The following is a 21,779-nucleotide window of genomic DNA, read 5'->3' on the forward strand; positions in this document are numbered from 1 at the left end:
CCCCAACATGAATTGTGTTAAGAAAAGCAAAACCATGTCAGCATCATTTCTGGAGTTCTGCACTCACCAGCAAACATAATGGTTGTAACACAAAAGATAACCATAAACCTGGGTTAGCTAACTATAACACATGTTGCTCTCACATTGTTTATTAACTAGAAGAACGGATTTTTTCTCAGCTGACAAGAGGTGAGCGTAAGTGAACAGTTATGGTCAGTTGAATCTATAGGTATCTATATTCATATAAACCATCTGTTTATATGAATATTATTCATTGACTCATGTTAAGATTATTGGTGGATTTTTTATTTTATTTTAACAAATTTTATGTCATTTTTTTGCTTATGTATTTTTGTTGTCATTCATTATTATTAATATTATTATTATTATTATTATCGTCGTCGTCTTCCTCCGCTTATCCGGGTCCGAGTCGCAGGGGCAGCATCCCAACTAGGGAGCTCCAGACCGTCCTCTCCCCGGCCACCTCCACCAGTTCCTCCGGCAGGACCCTAAGGCGTTCCCGGACCAGATTGGAGATGTAACCTCTCCAACGTGTCCTGGGTCGACCCGGGGGCCTCCTGACAGCAGGACATGCCAGAAACACCTCCCCAGGGAGGCGTCCAGGAGGTATCCTGACCAGATGCCCAAACCACCTCAACTGACTCCTTTCGATCCAGAGAAGCAGCTGTTCTACTCCGAGTCCCTCCCAAATGTCCGAGCTCCTCACTCTATCTCTAAAGCTTGGTTTATGCTTGACGCATTCACTTTCCGCTTGGTGATGCGGCTCGCGGCTGGAACGTGCTTAACAATGCGTAGCGTTTATGGTTCATGCGGCTTGTCTCTGCGGTGAGCCAATATTCTCCCAAACTGTAGGGGGCAGCATGGAGCTCTACGGCATGCATCCAACACTACACCATAGTAGAAGTAAAAATTACTGTTTACAACATGGCATTTCAGCATTTTTAACAGCGTCCTCGTCTTTTCGACAGTGCGAGCTATTTCTCTCCAAGAATTATTAACAACATGTTGATCACGGTGATCTCTGAGAGCTGAATCATACAAATGTCTGTATTTACCAACCTCTGCCATACTAGTTCTTGCCGGTCCGCCATGTTTTTCCGCGTCCGACCGTCCGCGTGGTTAGAAATTTTCCTAGGTGCACGTTGCGGAAATTTTGGGCCGTGCGGAGACACGGTGGAGGGGTGTGGTTGTTAAAATGACGCAATTTTGCCACGCGGAGCCGTGCGGACCTCGCGGACGCGTCAAGCATACACCAACCTTAAAGCTGAGCCCGGCCACCCCACGGAGGAAACTCATTTCGGCCGCTTGTATCTGCGATCTCGTTCTTTCAGTCATTACCCAAAGCTCATGACCATAGGTGAGGATTGGGACGTAGATCGACCGGTAAATCGAGAGCCTGGCTTTCTGGCTCAGCTCCCTCTTCCCCACGACAGATCGGCTCAGCGTCCGCATCACTGCAGATGACGAACCAATCCGCCTGTTGATCTCCCGATCCCTCCTACCCTCACTCGTGAACAAGACCCCAAGATACTTAAACTCATCCACTTGAGGTAGGACCTCTCCCCCGACCCGGAGTTGGCAAGCCACCCTTTTCCGGTTCGAGAACCATGGTCTCAGATTTGGAGGTGCTGATCCTCATCCCAACCGCTTCACACTCGGCCGCGAACCTACCCAGCAAGAGCTGAAGGTCAGAGCTGGATGAAGCTAGGAGGACCACATCATCCGCAAAAAGCAGAGACGAGATTCTCCTGCCACCAAACTCGACACACTCCACACCACGGCTGCACCTAGAAATTCTGTCCATAAAGGTGATGGACAGAACCGGTGACAAAGGGCAGCCCTGGCGGAGTCCAACCCTCACTGGGAACAGGTCCGACTTACTACCGGCTATGCGGACCAAACTCATTCTCCTCTGGTAAAGGGACTGAATGGCCCTTAACAGTAAGCCACCCACCCCGTACTCCTGGAGCGTCCCCCACAGGGTGCCCCTGGGGACACGGTCATAAGCCTTCTCAAAATCCACAAAACACATGTGGATTGGTTGGGCAAACTCCCATGCGCCCTCCATCACCCTTGCAAGGGTATAGAGCTGGTCCATAGTTCCACGGCCAGGACGAAAACCACATTGCTCCTCCTCAATCTGAGATTCAACTATCGATCGGACCCTCCTCTCCAGTACCTTGGAGTAGACCTTTCCAGGGAGGCTGAGAACTGTGATTCCCCTATAGCTGGAACACACCCTCAGGTCACCCTTCTTAAAGATGGGGACTACCACCCCGGTCTGCCACTCCACAGGAACTGCCCCCGATGACCACGCAATGTTGCAGAGACGTGTCAACCATGACAGCCCTACAACATCCATAGCCTTGAGATACCCAGGACGAACCTCACCCGCCCCCGGGGCTCCGCCGCTGTGTAGTTGTTTGACTACCTTAGCAACTTCTGCCTCCGAGATTGGACAGTCCATCCCCAGGTCTCCCGGCTCTGGTTCTTCCTCGGAACTAGGTGGGATCGAGGAGCTCCTCAAAGTATTTATTCCACCGTCCAACTATAGCCCCAGTTGACGTAAGCAGCTCCCCATCCCCACTGTAAACAGTGTGAGCGAGTTGCTGCCTTCCTCTCCTGAGGCGCCGTACAGTTTGACAGAACCTCTTTGGAGCCGATCGATAGTCTTTCTCCATGGCCTCACCAAACTCCTCCCACGCCCGAGATTTTGCCTCGGCAACTGCCACTGCTGCACGCCTCTTGGCTATCCGGTACCTGTCTGCTGCCTCAGGAGATCCACAGACCAGCCACGCCCTGTAGGCCTCCTTCTTCAGCCTGACGGCCCTCCGAACCTCTGGTGTCCACCAGCAGGTACGGGGGTTGCCACCACGACTGGCACCGGCCACCTTGCGACCACAGCTAGCAACAGCCGCCTCAACAATCGCAGAGTGGAACAAGGCCCACTCGGAGTCAATGTCCCCCCACTGCTCTCGGGACGCGGTCAAAGCTCTGTCGGAGGTGGGAGTTGAAGACCGTCTTGACAGGTTCTTCTGCCAGGCGTTCCCAGCAGACCCTCACTATGCGTTTGGGTCTGTCAGGTCTATGAGGCATCTTCCCCTGCCATCTGATCCAACTCACCACCAGGTGGTAATCAGTTGACAGCTCTGCTCCTCTCTTCACTCGGGTGTCCAAAACATACGGCCACAGGTCAGAGGATGAGACTAAAAATTCTATCATCGACCTGCGACCTAGTCTGCCCTGGTACCAAGTGTACCGATGGGCATCCTTATGTTCGAACATGGTGTTCGTTATGGCCAAACTGCAGCTTGCACAGAAGTCCAATAACGAAACACCACTCGAGTTCAGATCAGGTGGGCCGTTCCTTCCAATCACACCCCTCCAGGTCTAGCTGTCATTGCCCACGTGAACATTGAAGTCCCCCAGCAGGACAATGGAGTCCCCTAATGGAGCTATCCAAAAAGGGTGGGTACTCTGAACTGATATTTGGCCCATAAGCACAAACAACAGTCAGGACCCGTTCCCCGACCCGAAGGCGCAGGGAAGCTACCCTCTCGTCCCCCGGGGTAAACCCCAACACACAGGCAGAGAGTCTTGGGGCTAACAAAAAGCCAACCCCAGCCCTCCGCCTCTCACCCGGAGCAACTCCAGCAAAGGAGAGTGTCCACCCCCTCTCAAGGACTTGGGTTCCAGAGCCAATGCTATGTGTCAAGGTGAGTCAGAATATATCTAGCCGGTACCGCTCAACCTCTACCACAAGTTCCTGCTCCTTCTCCGCCAGCGAGGTGACGTTCCATGTCCCAAAAACCAGTTTCCTTTTCCGGGGATCGGACCACCAAGTCTCCCGCCTCGGTCTGCCACCCGGTCCACATTGCACCGGACCCTTCATGTTCCTCCTGCGGGTGGTGGGTCCACAGTTGGATGAGACCATGTATCCGGTTCGGGCTGGGCCCGGTCGGGCCTCATGGGCGAAAGCCCGGCCACCAGGCGCTCGCTCACGGGCCCCAACCCCAGGCCTGGCTCCAGGGTGGGACCCCGGTAACCCTCCGGGCCGGGTACTCCGACTCTTGAATTTACTTCCATGAAAGATCCTCTGAACAGTTCTTTGTCTCACCCTTCACCTAAGACCAATTTGTCATGGGAGACCCTACCAGGGGCACAAAGTGCCCCAGACAACATAGCTCCTAAGATCATTAGGGCACTCAAACTCCTCCACCACGAAAAGGTGACGGTTCAAGGAGGAGTATTATTATTATTCCGTCACTGCTAACAGAGCAGTTTCAGTGGAGTGGCCCTTTTTGAAAAAAAAAAGAGAATTAAATAATTATAATTAAAATAATATTATTTTCATTTTAATCATTTAATTCATTTTTTCCTATCTTTCTAAGTATAACATAGATTTTGTAAATAGGGTAGGCATAAAAAGCTAGGGTTCAGCCTACACCTTTTGGTTTTTCTACTTGTAATCCTTGTATTATTGCATTTTTTTCTTTACTTTACTTATCTTTAAAAGACCCAAATAAACAATGTTGACTGATTGATTGATTGAGTTGGAGACACACAATGCAGAAATCTCAAATATAGAAAAATGAGTTCTTGTCTTTTATTTAACATATTTCAGCAAGTCAGTACTAAATTACGAGGAAAAAAGGAGAAAAATGGCTTTAATACAAATCTCCACCATAATGCCTGATCTTTCATTTCAGCGCACAGCAAAAACTGATTTTCAAGAAAGTAAAAAAACTGATTTTCAAGAAAGTAAAAAACAATTTTATGGACATTTTATCTTATTTGTTGTCTAAAAAGAAAACATTTTCTTATCTGCAAAAACAGATAAGGTAAATATATTTGGAAAATCTTTACAATAAGGGTGGCCAGCCATAGCCTGGCCTGCCAGACTCCTCCTTTGTTTAGTTCTGCACAGAGAAAGGGTCTGGGAACTCTCCTATTCAAATAACCCCACCCCGTGAGAATTCTAACCGAGCCAATCAGCGCTTATAGCATACGTCACACACATCGACATATAAATATTTGACAATGGGTTTCCATAGGCTCCAATAACACGTTTTTGAGGCCAAATGGGAGGTGGCCACCACCGCCATTTTGATCGAGTCACAGGTTCCGTCAAGCCCAGACAATTTCACAAAAGGGAAGAGAGGTGGAGCTGAGGGTGGGGCTGTAAGGCTGGGATCAACTGACAACACCCGATCGAACTAGCTACAAGCTAACCTGAAGCTAACCCTAAGCTATCGCGGAGGTGGGAGCTAAGCTAACGGAGGTAGCAACCTAGCTACAACCGGAGTTAACTGTGCACAACACCAGAGCTTCTGAGTCAGAGATACGCCGGGCTGACTGCTGGGTAAAACCGGGTGGAACACAGAGGTCTCCGAGACCTCCACAGAGGTCTCCAAGACCTCCACAAGTGGCAGCTGCACAGCAGACAAGCACCGCTGTGATCTGAGATGCGCAGAGCTGCCGCTGAGGAGAACCGGGTGGAAAGGTTTCCATCCCAGAGCTCCACAAGCCGGCAGCCCGCGCAGCAGACAGAAGCCGCGATCAGACAGAGATGCGCCGAGGGGAGAAGAGCTCCACAAGCCGATAGACGGAACTCAGCTCTACCAACATGTTATATTTCAACCCATTTTCTAAAGTGCAGCATTATGTTCAATACACTGGGTTTTACTCTATTAGATTTAAATTTCATGGTTAAACAGTACATGTTAAAATCTAAGCTCAGCTCGGCAGTGACCTAAAATACATACAGTAAATATAATTTTACTTACCGAAAAAATGAAGTGGAGACTCCTTGGATGCTCTATTAGTGCAATTAATACCACAGCAAGTCATTTTGTCCAACAATTGCACAAATAATATCCAAAAAAGAATACACAAACACAGAGACTCAAAATCCCGGAATAGTTTCCAGGCCAGACCGAGGCTCTACTGAGGCCTTTCCACGGAGCTAGCTCTGTGGTCACGTGGGTCTGATGCTCGTTAATTATACAGAATTTTAGGCTTTTAATACACCTAAACAGAAGAGTGAGAAAAAAAAATTCACCCCCTCAGAGTTGTCATGAGTGTAAACTAGATCATTTAAACCAAAAACATGTTTTGGTACCAGGCTGTAAACATGTTTATTTCTGCTGTGAAATTGGTATTTTTAACATGGGAGTCAATGAGGATTTGCTCGCTTCTGACACCAGCCCCTAGTGGATGAGGGTGAAACTGCAATTTTTGGTACTTCCGGGATTGCTTCAATTTTTGAGCCGCATTGTTGGGGCTTGGTCACACACCATAACTCTGAGTTTGTCGAACATGGCGACTGAAGCGGAGTTCACTGCAGCTCTTTCCTCTGGTCTAAATGACTTGGACATGTCTTTAAAACAACAAGCAGAAGCGCAAAAAGCCTTTCTTGTGAAGAAAGATGTTTGCGCTGTCGCCACACACCATTTTAGACTACAGCTAAAAAACCTACAGCGTCGCGCGGTACAGTCCGCATTTCCGTCTTTTTTCTGACTGGTTATTTTTGAGCTGCTTAGTCCCGCCCCTCATGTGCCTCTCTGCTTGTGAGTAACTAGACTCCTTCTCTGTGCAGAATTAAACAGAGGACAAGTCAGGCAGTCCAGGCTAGGTCAGTCAGAAGCATTGGGGCTGGGAACTCTCCTATTCTAATAACCCCACCCCCTGAGAATTCTAACCAAGCCAATCAGCGCTTAGCAGTGTAAGTCACAAACTGCAATGTTCAGTTCCTCATAAACAACAAAGATGGCGTCTGATGAAGGGGAGTTTGCTGCAGCTCTTTCCTCTGTAGTAAATGACTTGGACATGTCTTTAAAACCACAACAAGTAGAAGAGTTTAAAGCCTTTCTTCTAAAGAAAGATGTTTTCACCGTTGCCAGATGCCATTTTTGACTACAGCTAAAAAACTACAGCATTACAGTTGACATTTTCCTCATGTGCCTCTCTGCCTGTGAGTAACCAGACTAGTTCTTTGTGCAGAACAGAGGACGAGTCTGGCAGGCCAATCTACATTAAGGGTCCCTTTATTAACATCACTTAGTGCATTATTAAGCATTACAAAGGATCCCTTTATCAGTGTTCCCGATATTGTTAACTATTAAGTGTCCTTAATGTTAAGACAAAGGGCTGAGGGGGTGTCTGCTTAGTAATGCATAATTTAATATTTGCATTAATATTAAGCATTTGTTGTTACTTTATTTCATCATTTATAAATGCTTAATAATGCACCAAGTAACATTAATAAAGGAACCCTTACCGTAAAGTGTTAAAATCTTAAATATGATCAAATGTTCTTGTTTTGAGTAAAACAATGGGGTAAGCGAAATTTGCTTGGCTATAATTCTTGAAACTTCCCACAGACTCTAATCTTAGAGTTGTTGGTTAGTTTTAACAATTCTGGCCAAGCAACGTCTTCATACCACATTGGGAAATTTTTTTCCTCCAAATTATAAAAAAAATATATTATATTTAAGCACATTTACCTTATTTTAAGTAGTTTTGATGGGATTTTTTTTCTTCTTAGACTAATATTTAGATTAAATATTTATCATTATTTATTAGATAATATAATTTGTCCTTTAAAAAATGTTGCTTGCAATGTGCAAATGAAGAAATTTTATTGAAAAATCAGCTTTGTGCTTGAATGATGAGAAAACGTGAAAAGTGCTACCAGATGTGCAGGTGGTTATGAATGATCAGAAACTAACATTAGAAAGAAAATTTATTGGCTAAAAAGAATAAAGGATCGTTTAAAAATTCTATGATTTTGAACATAAAATAATAGTTCTACCACTTAAAAGTGTGCCACTGTGTATCTGTTACAAAGGACTTTACTTCCAAAACAGTCTCAGTTAAGAGAAAGTGGGCCCTGTAGGACTGATAGATCAACTGTGACTCCATTTCCCATACATATTTAAATTCTAGCAAGACCTGACCAGAAGTTCCACAATTTGCTTCTGTTGGTGGTTTTTCTGTTTTACCAGATTTCAGAAACAGAATTCAAGTAGAATAATTATCAAAATCTGGAAGTTTCTCCTCATCATACCAGAGCCCTTTGACATGAGGTTTATGTATTTAGCAGACGCTTTTGACCAAAGCGACTTACAAGTGATTATCGGCATGTTGCCCTTGAGGCTAACAACAACAATAACAACAACAACTTGACATCAATCATGCAGAGGAGGGAACAAAGGAGTGGACAGTAGAGAGGGCGGCGGGTGCAGGGAGGGTGCTAGTTTAGAAGATGCTCTCTTAAGAGCAGGGTCTTCAGGAGTTTCTTGAAAATTGAAAAGGAAGCCGCTGTTCTGGTCGTGCTTGGAAGGTCATTCCACATTTGTGGAATGATGCATGAGAAGAGTCTAGATTGTCCTGAGCGTGGTGTAGGCACTGCTAGCCGACGATCCTGTGATGACCGGAGCGGCCGGGCCGGGACGTAAGCCTTTGCAAGAGGATTCAGGTAGATGGGAGCCGTACCATCTCGGACTTTGTATGCTAGTGCTAGCAATTTGAATTTGATGCGTGCTGCTAGCGGTAGCCAGTGGAGCTCATTGAACGTGTGCTCTTTTTGGCTGATTGAAGACCCGACGAGCCACTATGTTCTGGACCATTTGAAGAGGTCTCACAGTACAGCCTGGAAGACCAGTTAGAAGGGCATTGCAGTAATCGAGGCGGGAGATGACAGTAGATTGCACCAGGAGCTGGGTGGCATGTTGTGTTAGGTATGGTCTGATCTTTCGTATGTTATACAGCGCAAAGCGGCATGTATGAGCAACAGAGGCAACATGATCTTTAAAGGTCAGGTGTTCATCAATCACAACACCCAGATTTCAAACTGCCTTTGAAGGAGCCAGAGATAGGAAGTCATTTTGGATTGAGATATTGTGCTGTATGGATGGTTTTGCTGGGATGACAAGCAGTTCAGTTTTAGAGAGGTTGAGTTGGAGATGGTGGGATTTCATCCATGTTGATATGTCAGAGAGACAGTTTGATATTCGTGCAGAGACAGTGTGGTCATCCGGTGGAAATGACAGATAGAGCTGGGTGTCGTCTGCATAGCAGTGGTAGGAGAAGCCATGTGATCGAATGATCTCACCCAGTGAGGTGGTGTATGTGGCAAAGAGAAGAGGTCCTAGTACAGAGCCCTGGGGGACTCCTGTGGCAAGATGGTGCACGGTAGAGGATTGTCCAAGCCAAGAGACACTGAATGATCGTCCTGTGAGGTACGATTCAAACCAGGCATGTGCTTTCTCTGTGATGCCCATGCTAGAGAGTGTGGACAAAAGGAAGCCATGGTTGACAGTGTCAAATGCAGCCGATAAGTCGAGCAGGATAAGCACTGAGGATTTGGCAGCCGCTTTAGCTTCTTTTAAGGATTCCGTCACTGCTAACAGAGCAGTTTCAGTGGAGTGGCCCTTTTTGAACCCAGATTGGTAAGGGTCAAGCAGACAGTTTTGTGAGAGGTATTCTGTGATCTGCTTGAAAGCCACCCTTTCAATGATTTTGGACAGAAAAGGGAGGAGAGAGATAGGCCGGTAGTTCTCCACATGATTTGGAGGAAGAGATGTTTTTTGTAGCAGCGGTTTAACCTGAGCATGCTTGAGAGAGGTGGGAAATGTACCGGATGTCAGTGAGGCTATGAGGTGGGAAAGCCAGGATTGAAACAGCAACATTCCAGTTGGCAGCCAATCGTTGTCCCACTGATCCACAGCTGCCCCAAAATAATGATTATTTCTTATTCTCAGACAAACTTCTAAAAGGTCAAAAATTACTTTTGACATATTTTAAAGTAAATGCAGGCATTTACAATGTACCAAAGCCATTTATTTGAATAACTGTTATTTTATCGAGAGTGATTTATACTTTACATTATAATTATTAATTTTATTCTGAGGTTTAGATGATGGGCCTCCATAGCTTTAGCAGGTTACTGTAGCAGCCAAAGTATGGCAGAATATACATTCTGATGCATGAAGAAAAAACTTGCTTCAGGATGTCAAAAGATCTGCCAGTGAGCCTCACCCCAATCAGCAGGCGGAAGTGTACGGGTGAAATCTGAAACCATAAGATAGCTAATAATTCTCCTCAGCCTTGAAGATGAATATGAGATCCTCACAAGCCCAAAAATTATGATTATGGGCTGAGATGATTGGGTTCGTTGTGATGACAGCTTGTCAGGGAGAATGAGATCTCTGCTAACTGAAATAGCTGCTATTATTTTAGCAGATAAAATGTGCACACTTAAGAGATTTATAAAATCTGTCTACATTCTGTCATTTGTGTGATTTGAATGAAACATCACTCTGCTTGTTTTACCTCCCCCAGTGCAGATTAAAGTTTTAGATTACAGGCAGGTCATTACAAAGGAAACCCAATTATCACGTCCACAAATAAAACAAATAACCCAGGTGCTACTGAGGAAGAAGCTCTGCTGTGTTTATATGCAAGCTGTCTGGGACAGGATGGAGTGTCACCAAAGTGGAGAGCTGAGAAGAACGGGAGGTGATGAGAAACCCCAAAGGAGATAAATATGAGGCAATCGCTCCGGGAGAACGGGTAAGTGTGAAAAAGTTGAATATTTAGCAGGCTCCAAGCGGATGTCAGATACTTCGGGGAAATTGGACATGTGAATAATAAGAACAAGTTTGTGGCTGTGCGGCTGAAAAGCTGCGAACTTCGTTTGGCTGAGCACTGATGTGCGTGAGCACGTTTCCTAGAAAACACTGGATGGAAGGTGTGTAAATTTAGGCTGAGAGGTGAATCAGTCGTTACTCATGAGGACGCTACCTCCTGAAACATGTTAGCAAAGCTGGTGTATTAAAGAAAACACAAAGTTAAAGCCAAGAGTTTGCTTTAATGCAGCTTTCTTTCTATAAAATCTTCATAGAAGGCTTATTACATACACAAACAGATTGTCCAGTTTAGCAAATAGACATTTTCACTGGATGAAACCCAACAAACCATAAACGGTTTAAACGGAAATCATCTTTTTTTCTTCTTTCATGTTCATTTAGTTTTCTTGCTTTTTGTCTTTTTGGTCCTTGTGCCTGATTTGGAGGCCTCGTCCTGTGAAACGAGAGCAAAGGATTAGAGAATGAGCAGACTAATGATTATTTTGCCTTAGTGTTCCATTTAACAGTGTCAAAGCTCTTTCTCTTACAAAATATTTGAGAGCTGCTTTATAGCTAGTGACAGACTCTTTCCCCTAAACTCCTGCTGCGAGTGCAAATGTACAAATTACAATGTAATGATTGATGTGCACCATACTGTTCTAATGTATTCCAATAATTACATCAAACCAAACATAGCATTCCTTAGTACTCTTATCAAACAATCCTTGCCAACTGTGACCTATTTCCTGAAAATCTGAAATTCTTTAACATTTACACACTTTTTCACGTATGATTTCCATTTGACACGTCTCAAAGACCATAGAAACCTAGAAGGAGCTATTTCAAATACAGGCCATACAGCCTACCATTTTTTCCCATTTACTATTTTGCTAATGCTAACGGTTAGCTTTTACTAGCCAAAATGTGCTCTGCTCTCTCCTGGATGCTAAATCATCAACAATCGTCTCTGTTGCAACCCTAGATAGATGAGTTAATTAATGCTAATTTGGCAAAATGATGTACAAATGACTGGCTTTTCTAATTCAAGCATTGTCTTATCTATTTAAAATTGGCAGCTGATGCAGGAAATGGGGGTAAAAGGCTATTTTCACATTCAGCCCACGCCCATGCCTCCAAAAGTAAAGCCAAGATGGAAGTGACAAAAGTTGCAGTTACCCCCTCATCCACTAGGGCAGTGATCCGCAAACAGGGCCCGCGGGCCACATCCAGCCCGCGTGCCCTCTCTTTGCGGCCCCCAAACCTTGTGCGCACCCCCCACCCCCGACGGTCAACCAGGAGGTGTAAGATTGATAGAGCTGAGGAAAATAAGGAAATAATCAATGTATGAGATGCGAGCATTAACGATTCTGCACCATAGAAGAGTACCATAATCAATTATAGTGGAATGTGGTTTTGTTATTTTAACGGCGGCACCAGCGCAGCATCCACATCTGTCAGAAGCTCCCATCAATTCCTATGTTGAAAATGCCAATGTCATATTGTTGCGAGTCCCACATGCCAAAGACAGTGGCAAGTACGGGGTCAAAAGGTGAGCCACACTGGACTGGCTTGTGCGAGCAAAATCAGCCAGCCGACAGGAGCTGTGCTGCAGGTCAAAAAACTGTGGTCAGAAACAAGGGTCACACAAGGGTCAGGAGACTGACCCAACCTCTTTGCCCCACCCCTGGCTTGGAAAGATGGGATTGGAGGAGAACAGAGTGAAGACAAGCCCATCAGATCCAGAAGCCCTCTCGGGAACATTGGAGAGAAACTGAAGAATGCTGTAAAAGATGATGTAATGACCTGTGTTAAGAAGAATGCTGCATGTAGTGAAAATGACACCAAATGTTTTGTGTTGAGCTACAAAGTGTGTATCTGGTAAATGACCCCATGACCTTAAGCTGGTCCTGGAAGGGTATATAAGAACAGCTCTGAACAGCAGAAAAAGATTCGGAGATTCGACAGCAGCTGGGGCAGAGGACAAGAAGAGACAGAGCAGATTTGGAGGGGTCATCCCCCGTCCAAACCTGGATGGGGGATGACAGAGGACTCTTGGAAGAAAAGAGAGGTTGAGTTCTTGGGGAGATTCTGAGAAGACAGGAGCTAGTGTAAACTAACTCTTATTTAATCATTTTGAACTAATTCCTCCGTGGGGGATAGCAGTTGTTTTTCACTTTACCCATTTTTGTATTTTGATTTTGTAATAAACCTTTTTTGAAAAAGAAACATAATCCTGATTCTTTCAGGTTTTCTCTAAAGCTTCACGTTTGGGGCCCTGGCCATAAATTGCACAGAGGTAAGCATATCGATGATCGGTCTCTGAATTATCGGGACTTACTTTGCAGTTTATAATAGAATAATATAAAGAAACCTTAAGATAAGGGAAGTTTTAACTTCCCCCTCCTTGCGAGTAACGAGTTGTCTTAAGGGCGATAAAAGCAGAATATTCGAGGTTATTTTGGCTCTGATTGCAGGTTGAAAAAGTCTCTAATCAGCTGGAAGGTTGGATTAATAAATAAATTGATAAAATTATGATAGCCTGATCAACTAGCATAAATCATTTTATAGTTACCAACCTCCCACATAAGCTGTTAGAGGCGCAATTAATTCCGGGTAATCCAAACAATTGCTGAGAGGCTTGGCTTGCCTCCAGACTTCTCTCTAGTATCTTAACCAAAAGGTAACGAGTTTAAAAGAAGTGTAGCACTCTGGGGCTGGCTATTCGTACAAGTCATTTCACCTTTAAAATAAAAGACAAGATTCTAATTAGATGGTCCAATCCAGGATCTAGTACAATTATACTCGCCGACATCCCCCCGAACCCTGATGGATGCACCGTCTCATAAGTTCTAACGGAACTGGGTTTTAAAGGAACCGGTAAATGGGACGGGCACGCGACATGGCTTCCCAACGTGGGGCACTACAAATGCCACGTTTGCGTCAATATCAGAAATAAATATGTTTACAGACAGGTTAAAAAAATACATTTTTTTTATCTTTTATTTCATTCACAATGTATCCAATAAACACAAACAAATACAGGATACATTAACATGTTGAAAAAAACATTTGAATGAAAAGGAGCAGATAGAAGAAAAAATCTTATGATTTCTGCCCCTTTTTACGAAATAAAATTATCCGCCAAACAAACACAATATAACCTCAGTCACGTTCTAATATTTTCACGTCTAATCTTTGACATTATAATTCACCTTTTCATAATTACTAAATACATTAGATTTTATACATTTTTTTAAATATAGCAAGTGTAGTTGATTCTTTAAATTCCTTGTTAATGGCGTTCCACAATCTTACACCATTTACAGAAATGTTGCATTCCTTCACTTTGGTTCCGAATCTAGGTTTCTTAAAGACATCAGTTCCTTTTAACGTGTACCCACTTACTCTCTTATGAAACATTTTCTGAATATTAGTTGGTAGATTACTCGTATTCGCTCTGTACATTATTTGCAATATTTTCCACTCTACCAAGTCAGGAAAATTCAGTATTTTGTATCTAATGAATAATTGATTAGTGTGAGCTCTATAGTTACTGTTATTAATGATTCTCAATGCTCTTTTTTGCAAAATGAACAATGGTTGTGTAAAAGTTTTGCAAGTGGCTCCCCAAATTTCTGAACAACAAAATAAATATGGTTCAATCAGTGAGTGATATAATGTTAACAACCCCGACAAATTTAGTAGAAAATTCTATACAATACACCTATGGCTTTGGCGATTTCCCCCTTTATATAACCTACATGTGATTTCCACGTGAGACTCTCATCGAACATGACTCCAAGAAATTTGGTTTCTTTTACTCTTTGAATTTCCATTCCATCTATCATTAAAGACACATCACAGGATTTTAGGTTTAATAGGTCAAGTTTACCGTTGTGACAGTGAGTGTTTTTTAAATGATCAATTTAGATGTAATTAATGCCTGAAATTATGAATGCTTGAGGTAGATCCATAAGGTTGATTTCATATTTCCTATGGAATCCTACGCCTTATGGCTTATTAAACAACATGTAATTTAAATCATTACAGCCTGCACGTTAAATAAACACGGAGTGACTGATCATATTTAAAATATAACAAATACAAAACTGTTTCTCAGTGAACTTGGCCTTTAATGTTCAACCCTCTCAGTTTAGTACAAGAGTGCACAGCCCTGGTGCTCAAGGCCCCCCCACCCAGCATGTTTTAGTAGTTTCCCTGTTCCAACACTTCTGATTCAGCAGTTGAATTATCTGTTGCCAATTGATTACCCAAAGCCCGAAACAGATACATGGGCTCATCCAACTGTGGACCCACCACCCGCAGGAGGAACATGAAGGGTCCGGTGCAATATGGATCGGGTGGCAGACCGAGGCGGGAGCCTTGGCGGTCTGATCCCCAGACAAGAAAACTGGTTTTTGGGACATGGAAAGTCACCTCGGTGGCGGGGAAGGAGAAGGAGCTTGTGGCAGAGGTTGAACGGTACTGGCTAGATATAGTTGGACTCACCTCGACACATAGTATTGGCTCTGGAACCCAAGTCCTTGAGAGGGGGTGGACACTCTTCTTTGCTGGAGTTGCTCCAGGTGAGAGGCGGAGGGCTGGGGTTGGCATTTTGTTAGCCCCAAGACTCTCTGCCTGTGTGTTGGGGTTTACTCCGGGGGACGAGAGGGTAGCTTCCCTGTGCCTTCGGGTCGGGGAACGGGTCCTGACTGTTGTTTGTGCTTATGGGCCAAATATCAGTTCAGAGTACCCACCCTTTTTGGAGTCCCTGGGATGAGTGCTAGATAGTGCTCCATTAGGGGACTCCATTGTCCTGCTAGGGGACTTCAATGTTCACATGGGCAATGACAGCTAGACCTGGAGGGGTGTGATTGGGAGGAACGGCCCGCCTGATCTGAACTCGAGTGGTGTTTCATTATTGGACTTCTGTGCAAGCCGCAGTTTGGCCATAACGAACACCATGTTCGAACATAAGGATGCCCATCGGTACACTTGGTACCAGAGCAGCCTAGGTCGCAGGTCGATAATAGACTTTGTAGTCATATCAAATGACCTGTGGCCGTATATTTTGAACACCCGAGTGAAGAGAGGAGCGGAGCTGTCAACTGATTACCACCTGGTGGTGAGTTGGATCAGATGGCAGGGAAGATGCCGCGTAGACCTGACAGACCCAAACGCATAGTGAGGGTCAGCTGGGAACGCCTGGCAGAAGAACCTGTCAAGACGGTCTTCAACTCCCACCTCCGACAGAGCTTTGACCGCGTCCCAAGAGCAGTGAGGGACATTGACTCCGAGTGGGCCTTGTTCCACTCAGCGATTGTTGAGGCGGCTGTTGCTAGCTGTGGTCGCAAGGTGGCCGGTGCCAGTTGTGGTGGCAACCCCGGTACCCGCTGGTGGACAACAGAGGTTCGGGGAGCCGTCAGGCTGAAGAAGGAGGCCTACAGGGCGTGGATGGTCTGTGGGTCACTGGAGGCATTATACAGGTACCGGATAGCCAAGCGGGGTGCAGCAGTGGCAGTTGCCGAGGCAAAATCTCGGGCATGGGAGGAGTTTGGTGAGGCCATGGAGAACGACTATCGATTGGCTCCAAAGAGGTTCTGGCAAACTGTCCGGCACCTCAGGAGAGGAAGGCAGCAACTCGCTCACACTGTTTACAGTGGGGATGGGGAGCTGCTGACGTCAACTGGGGCTATAGTCGGACGGAGGAAGGAATACTTTGAGGAGCTCCTCAATCCCACCCACCTATGCACATTCCGAGGAGGAACCAGAGCCAGGAGATCTGGGGATGGACTTGTCCAATCTCGGGGGCAGAAGTTGCTAAGGTAGTCAAACAACTACACAGCGGCAGAGCCCCGGGGGCGGGTGAGGTTCGTCCTGGGTATCTCAAGGCTATGGATGTTGTAGGGCTGTCATGGTTGACACGTCTCTGCAACATTGCGTGGTCATCGGGGGCAGTTCCTGTGGAGTGGCAGACCGGGGTGGTAGTCCCCATCTTTAAGAAGGGTGACCTGAAGGTGTGTTCCAACTATAGGGGAATCACACTCCTCAGCCTCCCTGGAAAGGTCTACTCCAAGGTACTGGAGAGGAGGGTCAGATTGATAGTTGAATCTCAGATTGAGGAAGAGCAATGTGGTTTTCGTCCTGGCCGTGGAACTGTGGACCAGCTCTATACCCTTGCAAGGGTGATGGAGGGGCATGGGAGCTTGCCCAACCAATCCACATGTGTTTTGTGGGTTTGGAGAAGGCTTATGACCATGTCGCCAGGGGCACCCTGTGGGGGACGCTCCAGGAGTATGGGGTGAGTGGCTTTCTGTTAAGGGCCATTCAGCCCCTTTACCAGAGGAGCGTGAGTTTGGTCCGCATAGCCGGTAGTAAGTCGGACCTGTTCCCGGTGAGGGCTGGACTCCACCAGGGCTACCCTTTGTCACCGGTTCTGTTCATTACCTTTACGGACAGAATTTCTAGGCGCAGCCGTGGTGTGGAGTGTGTCGAGTTTGGTGGCAAGAGAATCTCGTCTCTGCTTTTTGCGGATGATGTGGTCCTCCTAGCTTCATCCAGCTCTGACCTTCAGCTCTTGCTGGGTAGGTTAACGGCCGAGTGTGAAGCGGCTGGGATGAGGATCAGCACCTCCAAATCTAAGACCATGGTTCTCAACTGGAAAAGGGTGGCTTGCCAACTCCGGGTCGGGGGAGAGGTCCTGTCGGGGGAGAGGTCCTACCTCAAGTGGAGGAGTTTAAGTATCTCGGGGTCATGTTCACGAGTGAGGGTAGGAGGGATCGGGAGATTGACAAGCGGATTGGTTCAGCATCTGCAGTAATGTGGACGCTGAGCCGATCTGTCGTGGTGAAGAGGGAGCTGAGCCAGAAAGCCAGGCTCTCGATTTACCGGTCGATCTACGTCCCAATCCTTACCTATGGTCATGAGCTTTGGGTAATGACAGAAAGAACGAGATCGCGGATACAAGTGGCCGAAATGAGTTTCCTCCGTAGGGTGGCTGGGCTCAGCCTTAAAGATAGGGTGAGGAGCTCGGACATTCGGGAGGGACTCGGAGTAGAACCGCTGCTCCTCCAGATCGAAAGGAGCCAGTTGAGGTGGTTTGGGCATCTGGTCAGGCTGCCTCCTGGACGCCTCCCCGGGGAGGTGTTTCGGGCATGTCCTGCCGGCAGGAGGCCCCCGGGTCGACCAAGGACACGTTGGAGAGGTTACATCTCCAATCTGGTACGGGAACGCCTTGGGGTCCTGCTGGAGGAGCTGGTGGAGAAGGCCGGGGAGAGGACAGTCTGGAGCTCCCTAGTTGGGATGCTGCCCCCACGACCCGGACCCGGATAAGCGGAGGAAGACGATGACGACAATTGATTACCCACTGATTAAAATCAGGTATGTTGAAGCCGAAATGTAAGGATTAGGGCCCTCAAGGACCAAGGTGGGACACCGCAGGTGTAGAATTTTCTTTTGATTTTACATTACAAACGTAGCCATGAAACCATTTTAAAGGACCTAAAATACTCCTCAATAACTGAACAACTGTTTGCTTTTCAGGTAAGAAAGATGGTGGTTCTTGAAGTTAATTTTCTTTTTTATAGCCTATCCAGGTGCAAGGAGATTTTATCCAATTTGGAATCCAACTTAGGCAAAGCTGTTCTCACCCTCTCTGAGAATGAGAGAGCTAAAATGAAATGTTGTTAATGAGTTTTCCATCAACATCTCTTTAGAGAATGAACTGGTGGAGCTGAAAGGTTAATTCTGTGCCATGTTTACTCCCTTTTGATAGATTTCTTATAAGAGTCTTAGTAAGTAGTGTTATTTCTCACTTTACAAATATTAGTCCCCCAGCTACTATATGTTGCTCCATAATGAAAAATCTTGACTGTTAGACCAGCGAGCATAGGGAGAAGAAGGGGTTAGAGCACAAAACACACTTGTGTTCATCCAGGAGCATTAGCTGCATGGTGTAATTTCTCTCTTTAGCTTTAGTAATCGGGCCAGTGAATAATTATGTCACAGAGATGAAGGCCAGTATCACCCTGGGTTCTGACTGTTGACAGCTAGATGTAGATGCAAATTGCACATTTTTGGCTTAAATCACACTAAGTTGGTACTTAAATAACTTTTTTGAGTAGTTTTACATGAAACAAGGTCAACAGGGGCTTATGCCATAATTGCAAACAAACTTGCTTCTAAAGATAGTGGGTACTCTTCCAAAAAGAAAAAACACCTCACATTTTTAATCACTTAAAAACTGCACACAAGACCTGAAAATCAACTAATGGAAATCAGACATTGCTTTTGAACTGGGGCGGTCCGACAGAAGCAAGGCTGCCATTTGTGTCATCGGCACCCCTGACCACCTCTGACATAGGCTGATGGGTGAAGTGTGTTGCACAAGGACACAACAGCAGAAAACCCTGGCAGGAGCTGGGATTGATCCCGTAATCTTACAATCTCTAGGCAACCTGCTCTACCTCCTCCTCCAAAGAACCAAGAACAAACTGAAAAGAAACTGGAGGTGAACTTCGAGGTCAAGATTCATCAGTGTCAGAAGGTAGCATCTGTTGCTGCCAAAATACATGTTGGTAAAGCATAGCACGTCTGAGAGAAAGGCATTTGGACAAGTGAGACAAAACTGGAGCCTGTTGGTAAAACACAGTTCTTTTTTCACAAACACAAAAAACTAAGCATTCAAAAAAGGAAAACTGGACCTACGGTGAAACGGCTTTATTTTATGTTGGGAAAGGTACTTTAAAAAGGTAATTAGTTGTAGTTACTGATTACTTCATAAAAAATAACTGAGTTAGTGACTGGGTTACAAGATTATGAAATACCTAATTACCAGGGAAAGTAACTTATGTAGAACTTATGTCATTACCTATTTTATTACAATACTAAGTGTAGCGTGATGAATTGTCCTTCTTTGACCTATAAGGCCCTGCTCTATTTGCTTTACCCATGCAGAAACACAAGTTTCTGACACAAGCCTAATCTACAAGATATGGGCCAAGGCCACTCATGCTCTGTGCTCTTATCTAAACTGTTGCTTTCCCGGACAGCACAGGAAAGAAGAACTCTTTTAGAAACAGAACTATTTCTTTATTAAATAATAATTAAATAATCATGTGAAGCTAATGTTCAATCAATCTGTGAAATGAGAATATTAATTACTTGATATTATAATCCTATGATAGTATATAATAAGTAATATAACTTTAAATATTTACATTAGACTGATCACACGTAATGCTAAGTCACATGGCACATTTCCTTTTTCTGATCCAATCAGAACCTTCCAGATCTGACGCGAGGCATGGTTTTGTTGGTGTTTGTTAAATCCCCTTTTGTTGGCAAAGTCTGATTCGACCATAAATCAGAACATCCAAATTATAAAACTATGCCCCACGTCATCTTAACTTGAGTTCAAAGCGTTCTAGAGAAGTTAACGGAGTGGCCAATCCGTAACTTTCCTCTTAAAGCCTAAATAACCTAACGACAAGCTGAATTAAATCTGTTGCATGTTCCACCTGCTGCAACGGCTCCTTTAGAATAAAAGCGGAACCATCACGACCCTTCAGGGTCTCACTGATGCCAATAAACTGTCATGACCTGGGAGTATCTCAAGACGGGACTGGTCGGCAACTGCGGCTTTGCTACAGGCTTTGGTTCCAGACAAGGTCCAAGCTGGACCTCAACACCTCCTGATCTAAACGGGGACTTCCGCTGGGTACGTAGACCGACAGATGGCGTCTCAATGTATGTTAAAATCTCCAAACCAAAGCTTAGAGCGAAACACCATTTCACTCGCACCAGAACTAATTGTTTCTCCGGATTTGCTGGTTCTGAACATATTTCACACACACACCATCCTCAGTCTTACTCCACATAGTGTTAAAAGTTAGTCTTGTTTAATTTGTTTAGAAATAAATCTTTTAACTTTTTAAACCTGACTCTGTCTCTTTCTTGGAGTTGATACGAATTGTTGCTCAATCTCTGCAATAAAAAGATCCGATCTTCTGGTTAAATTTATTCAAAGATCCATTTAGGTGATATGTCATATTTCATGATATTTCAAATTCCATGGTTTCTAATTAAATGTAAGACCATCTTCTCTACATAAGTAATAAAGTGACTAAATAGACTTATAGAATCTTACTTTTTATCTTTTTAAAGAGAATAATATCAATAGTTTTTGTCTGTAAACTAGGCCCTACAGGTGAAATAGAAAAAATCTGAATATGGTGCAAAAGTTCATTTATTAAAATAATAATAATAATAATATGAGCTAGACCAGGGGTGTCAAACTCATTTTAGCTCAGGGGCCACATTGAGGGAAATCTAGTCCCAAGTGGGCCGGACCGGTAAATAATTAAAAAAAAAAAACTTCAGATTGTTTTCTTTGTTTTAATACAATCAATATGAAACAAGGCTGGAGCCTGAGGACAGTGTAGTACAAGTACAACACCTGAAGTGTACTTGAAAATTTGAAAATAAATAAATAAATAAATAAATAAACATTCCTTAGTGATTCAAAGAGCTTACAGATCACATGGCAAGATCAGTTCCATGCAGCACTTAAAGTATATTTGACTCATTTTACTTTACATCTTTTAGCTTTCACCAGCACATCAATATCAGAAGTCACATCCTGAGTGGCGGCCAACTTCAGGATGGGATTCAAGTTCTTGTGTGAGCCTTGAGCGCAGCTTTGTTTTATTTATACTCGTTACAGAGAAAACTTGCTCACACTGATAAGTTTATTTTCACTCTACATTGTAAAGTATGAAAATAAAGTTTTCACAACCATCTCGCGGGCCGGATTTAACCTGCTTGCGGGCCACATCCGGCCCGCGGGCCACATATTTGACACCCCTGAGCTAGACTGATTACATGCAAAGCCAGATATTTCAAGTTTTTTTTTTGTTATAATTGTGATGATTATGGATTACAACTGATGAAAACCCTACATTCAAAATCTCAGACAATCAGAATATTGTGAAAAGGTTCAATATTCTAGACTCAAAGTCACACTCTAATCAGCTAATGAATTCAAAACACCTGCAAAGGGTCCCTGGGCCTTTAGATGGTCTCTCAGTCTAAGTTGGATTACTGATATAAACACATTTTTGCACCATA

General features: G+C 44.6%; 1 protein-coding gene across 1 annotated transcript in view; it reads right to left on the bottom strand.

The window, feature by feature from the left end:
• Nucleotides 1–10,874: 10,874 nt before the first annotated feature.
• The window catches only part of impact (impact RWD domain protein), a 78,556-nt gene continuing 67,651 nt past the window's right edge, over nt 10,875–21,779 (bottom strand). Inside the window, exon 10 of the mRNA XM_054730041.2 lies at nt 10,875–11,106. Coding sequence (XP_054586016.1) covers nt 10,962–11,106 — 145 coding nt within the window. The 3' untranslated portion in view covers nt 10,875–10,961. The remainder of the gene's footprint in view (nt 11,107–21,779) is intronic.

The sequence above is a fragment of the Nothobranchius furzeri genome, chromosome 8 (assembly GCF_043380555.1).
Source record: "Nothobranchius furzeri strain GRZ-AD chromosome 8, NfurGRZ-RIMD1, whole genome shotgun sequence".
Lineage (NCBI taxonomy): Eukaryota > Metazoa > Chordata > Actinopteri > Cyprinodontiformes > Nothobranchiidae > Nothobranchius > Nothobranchius furzeri.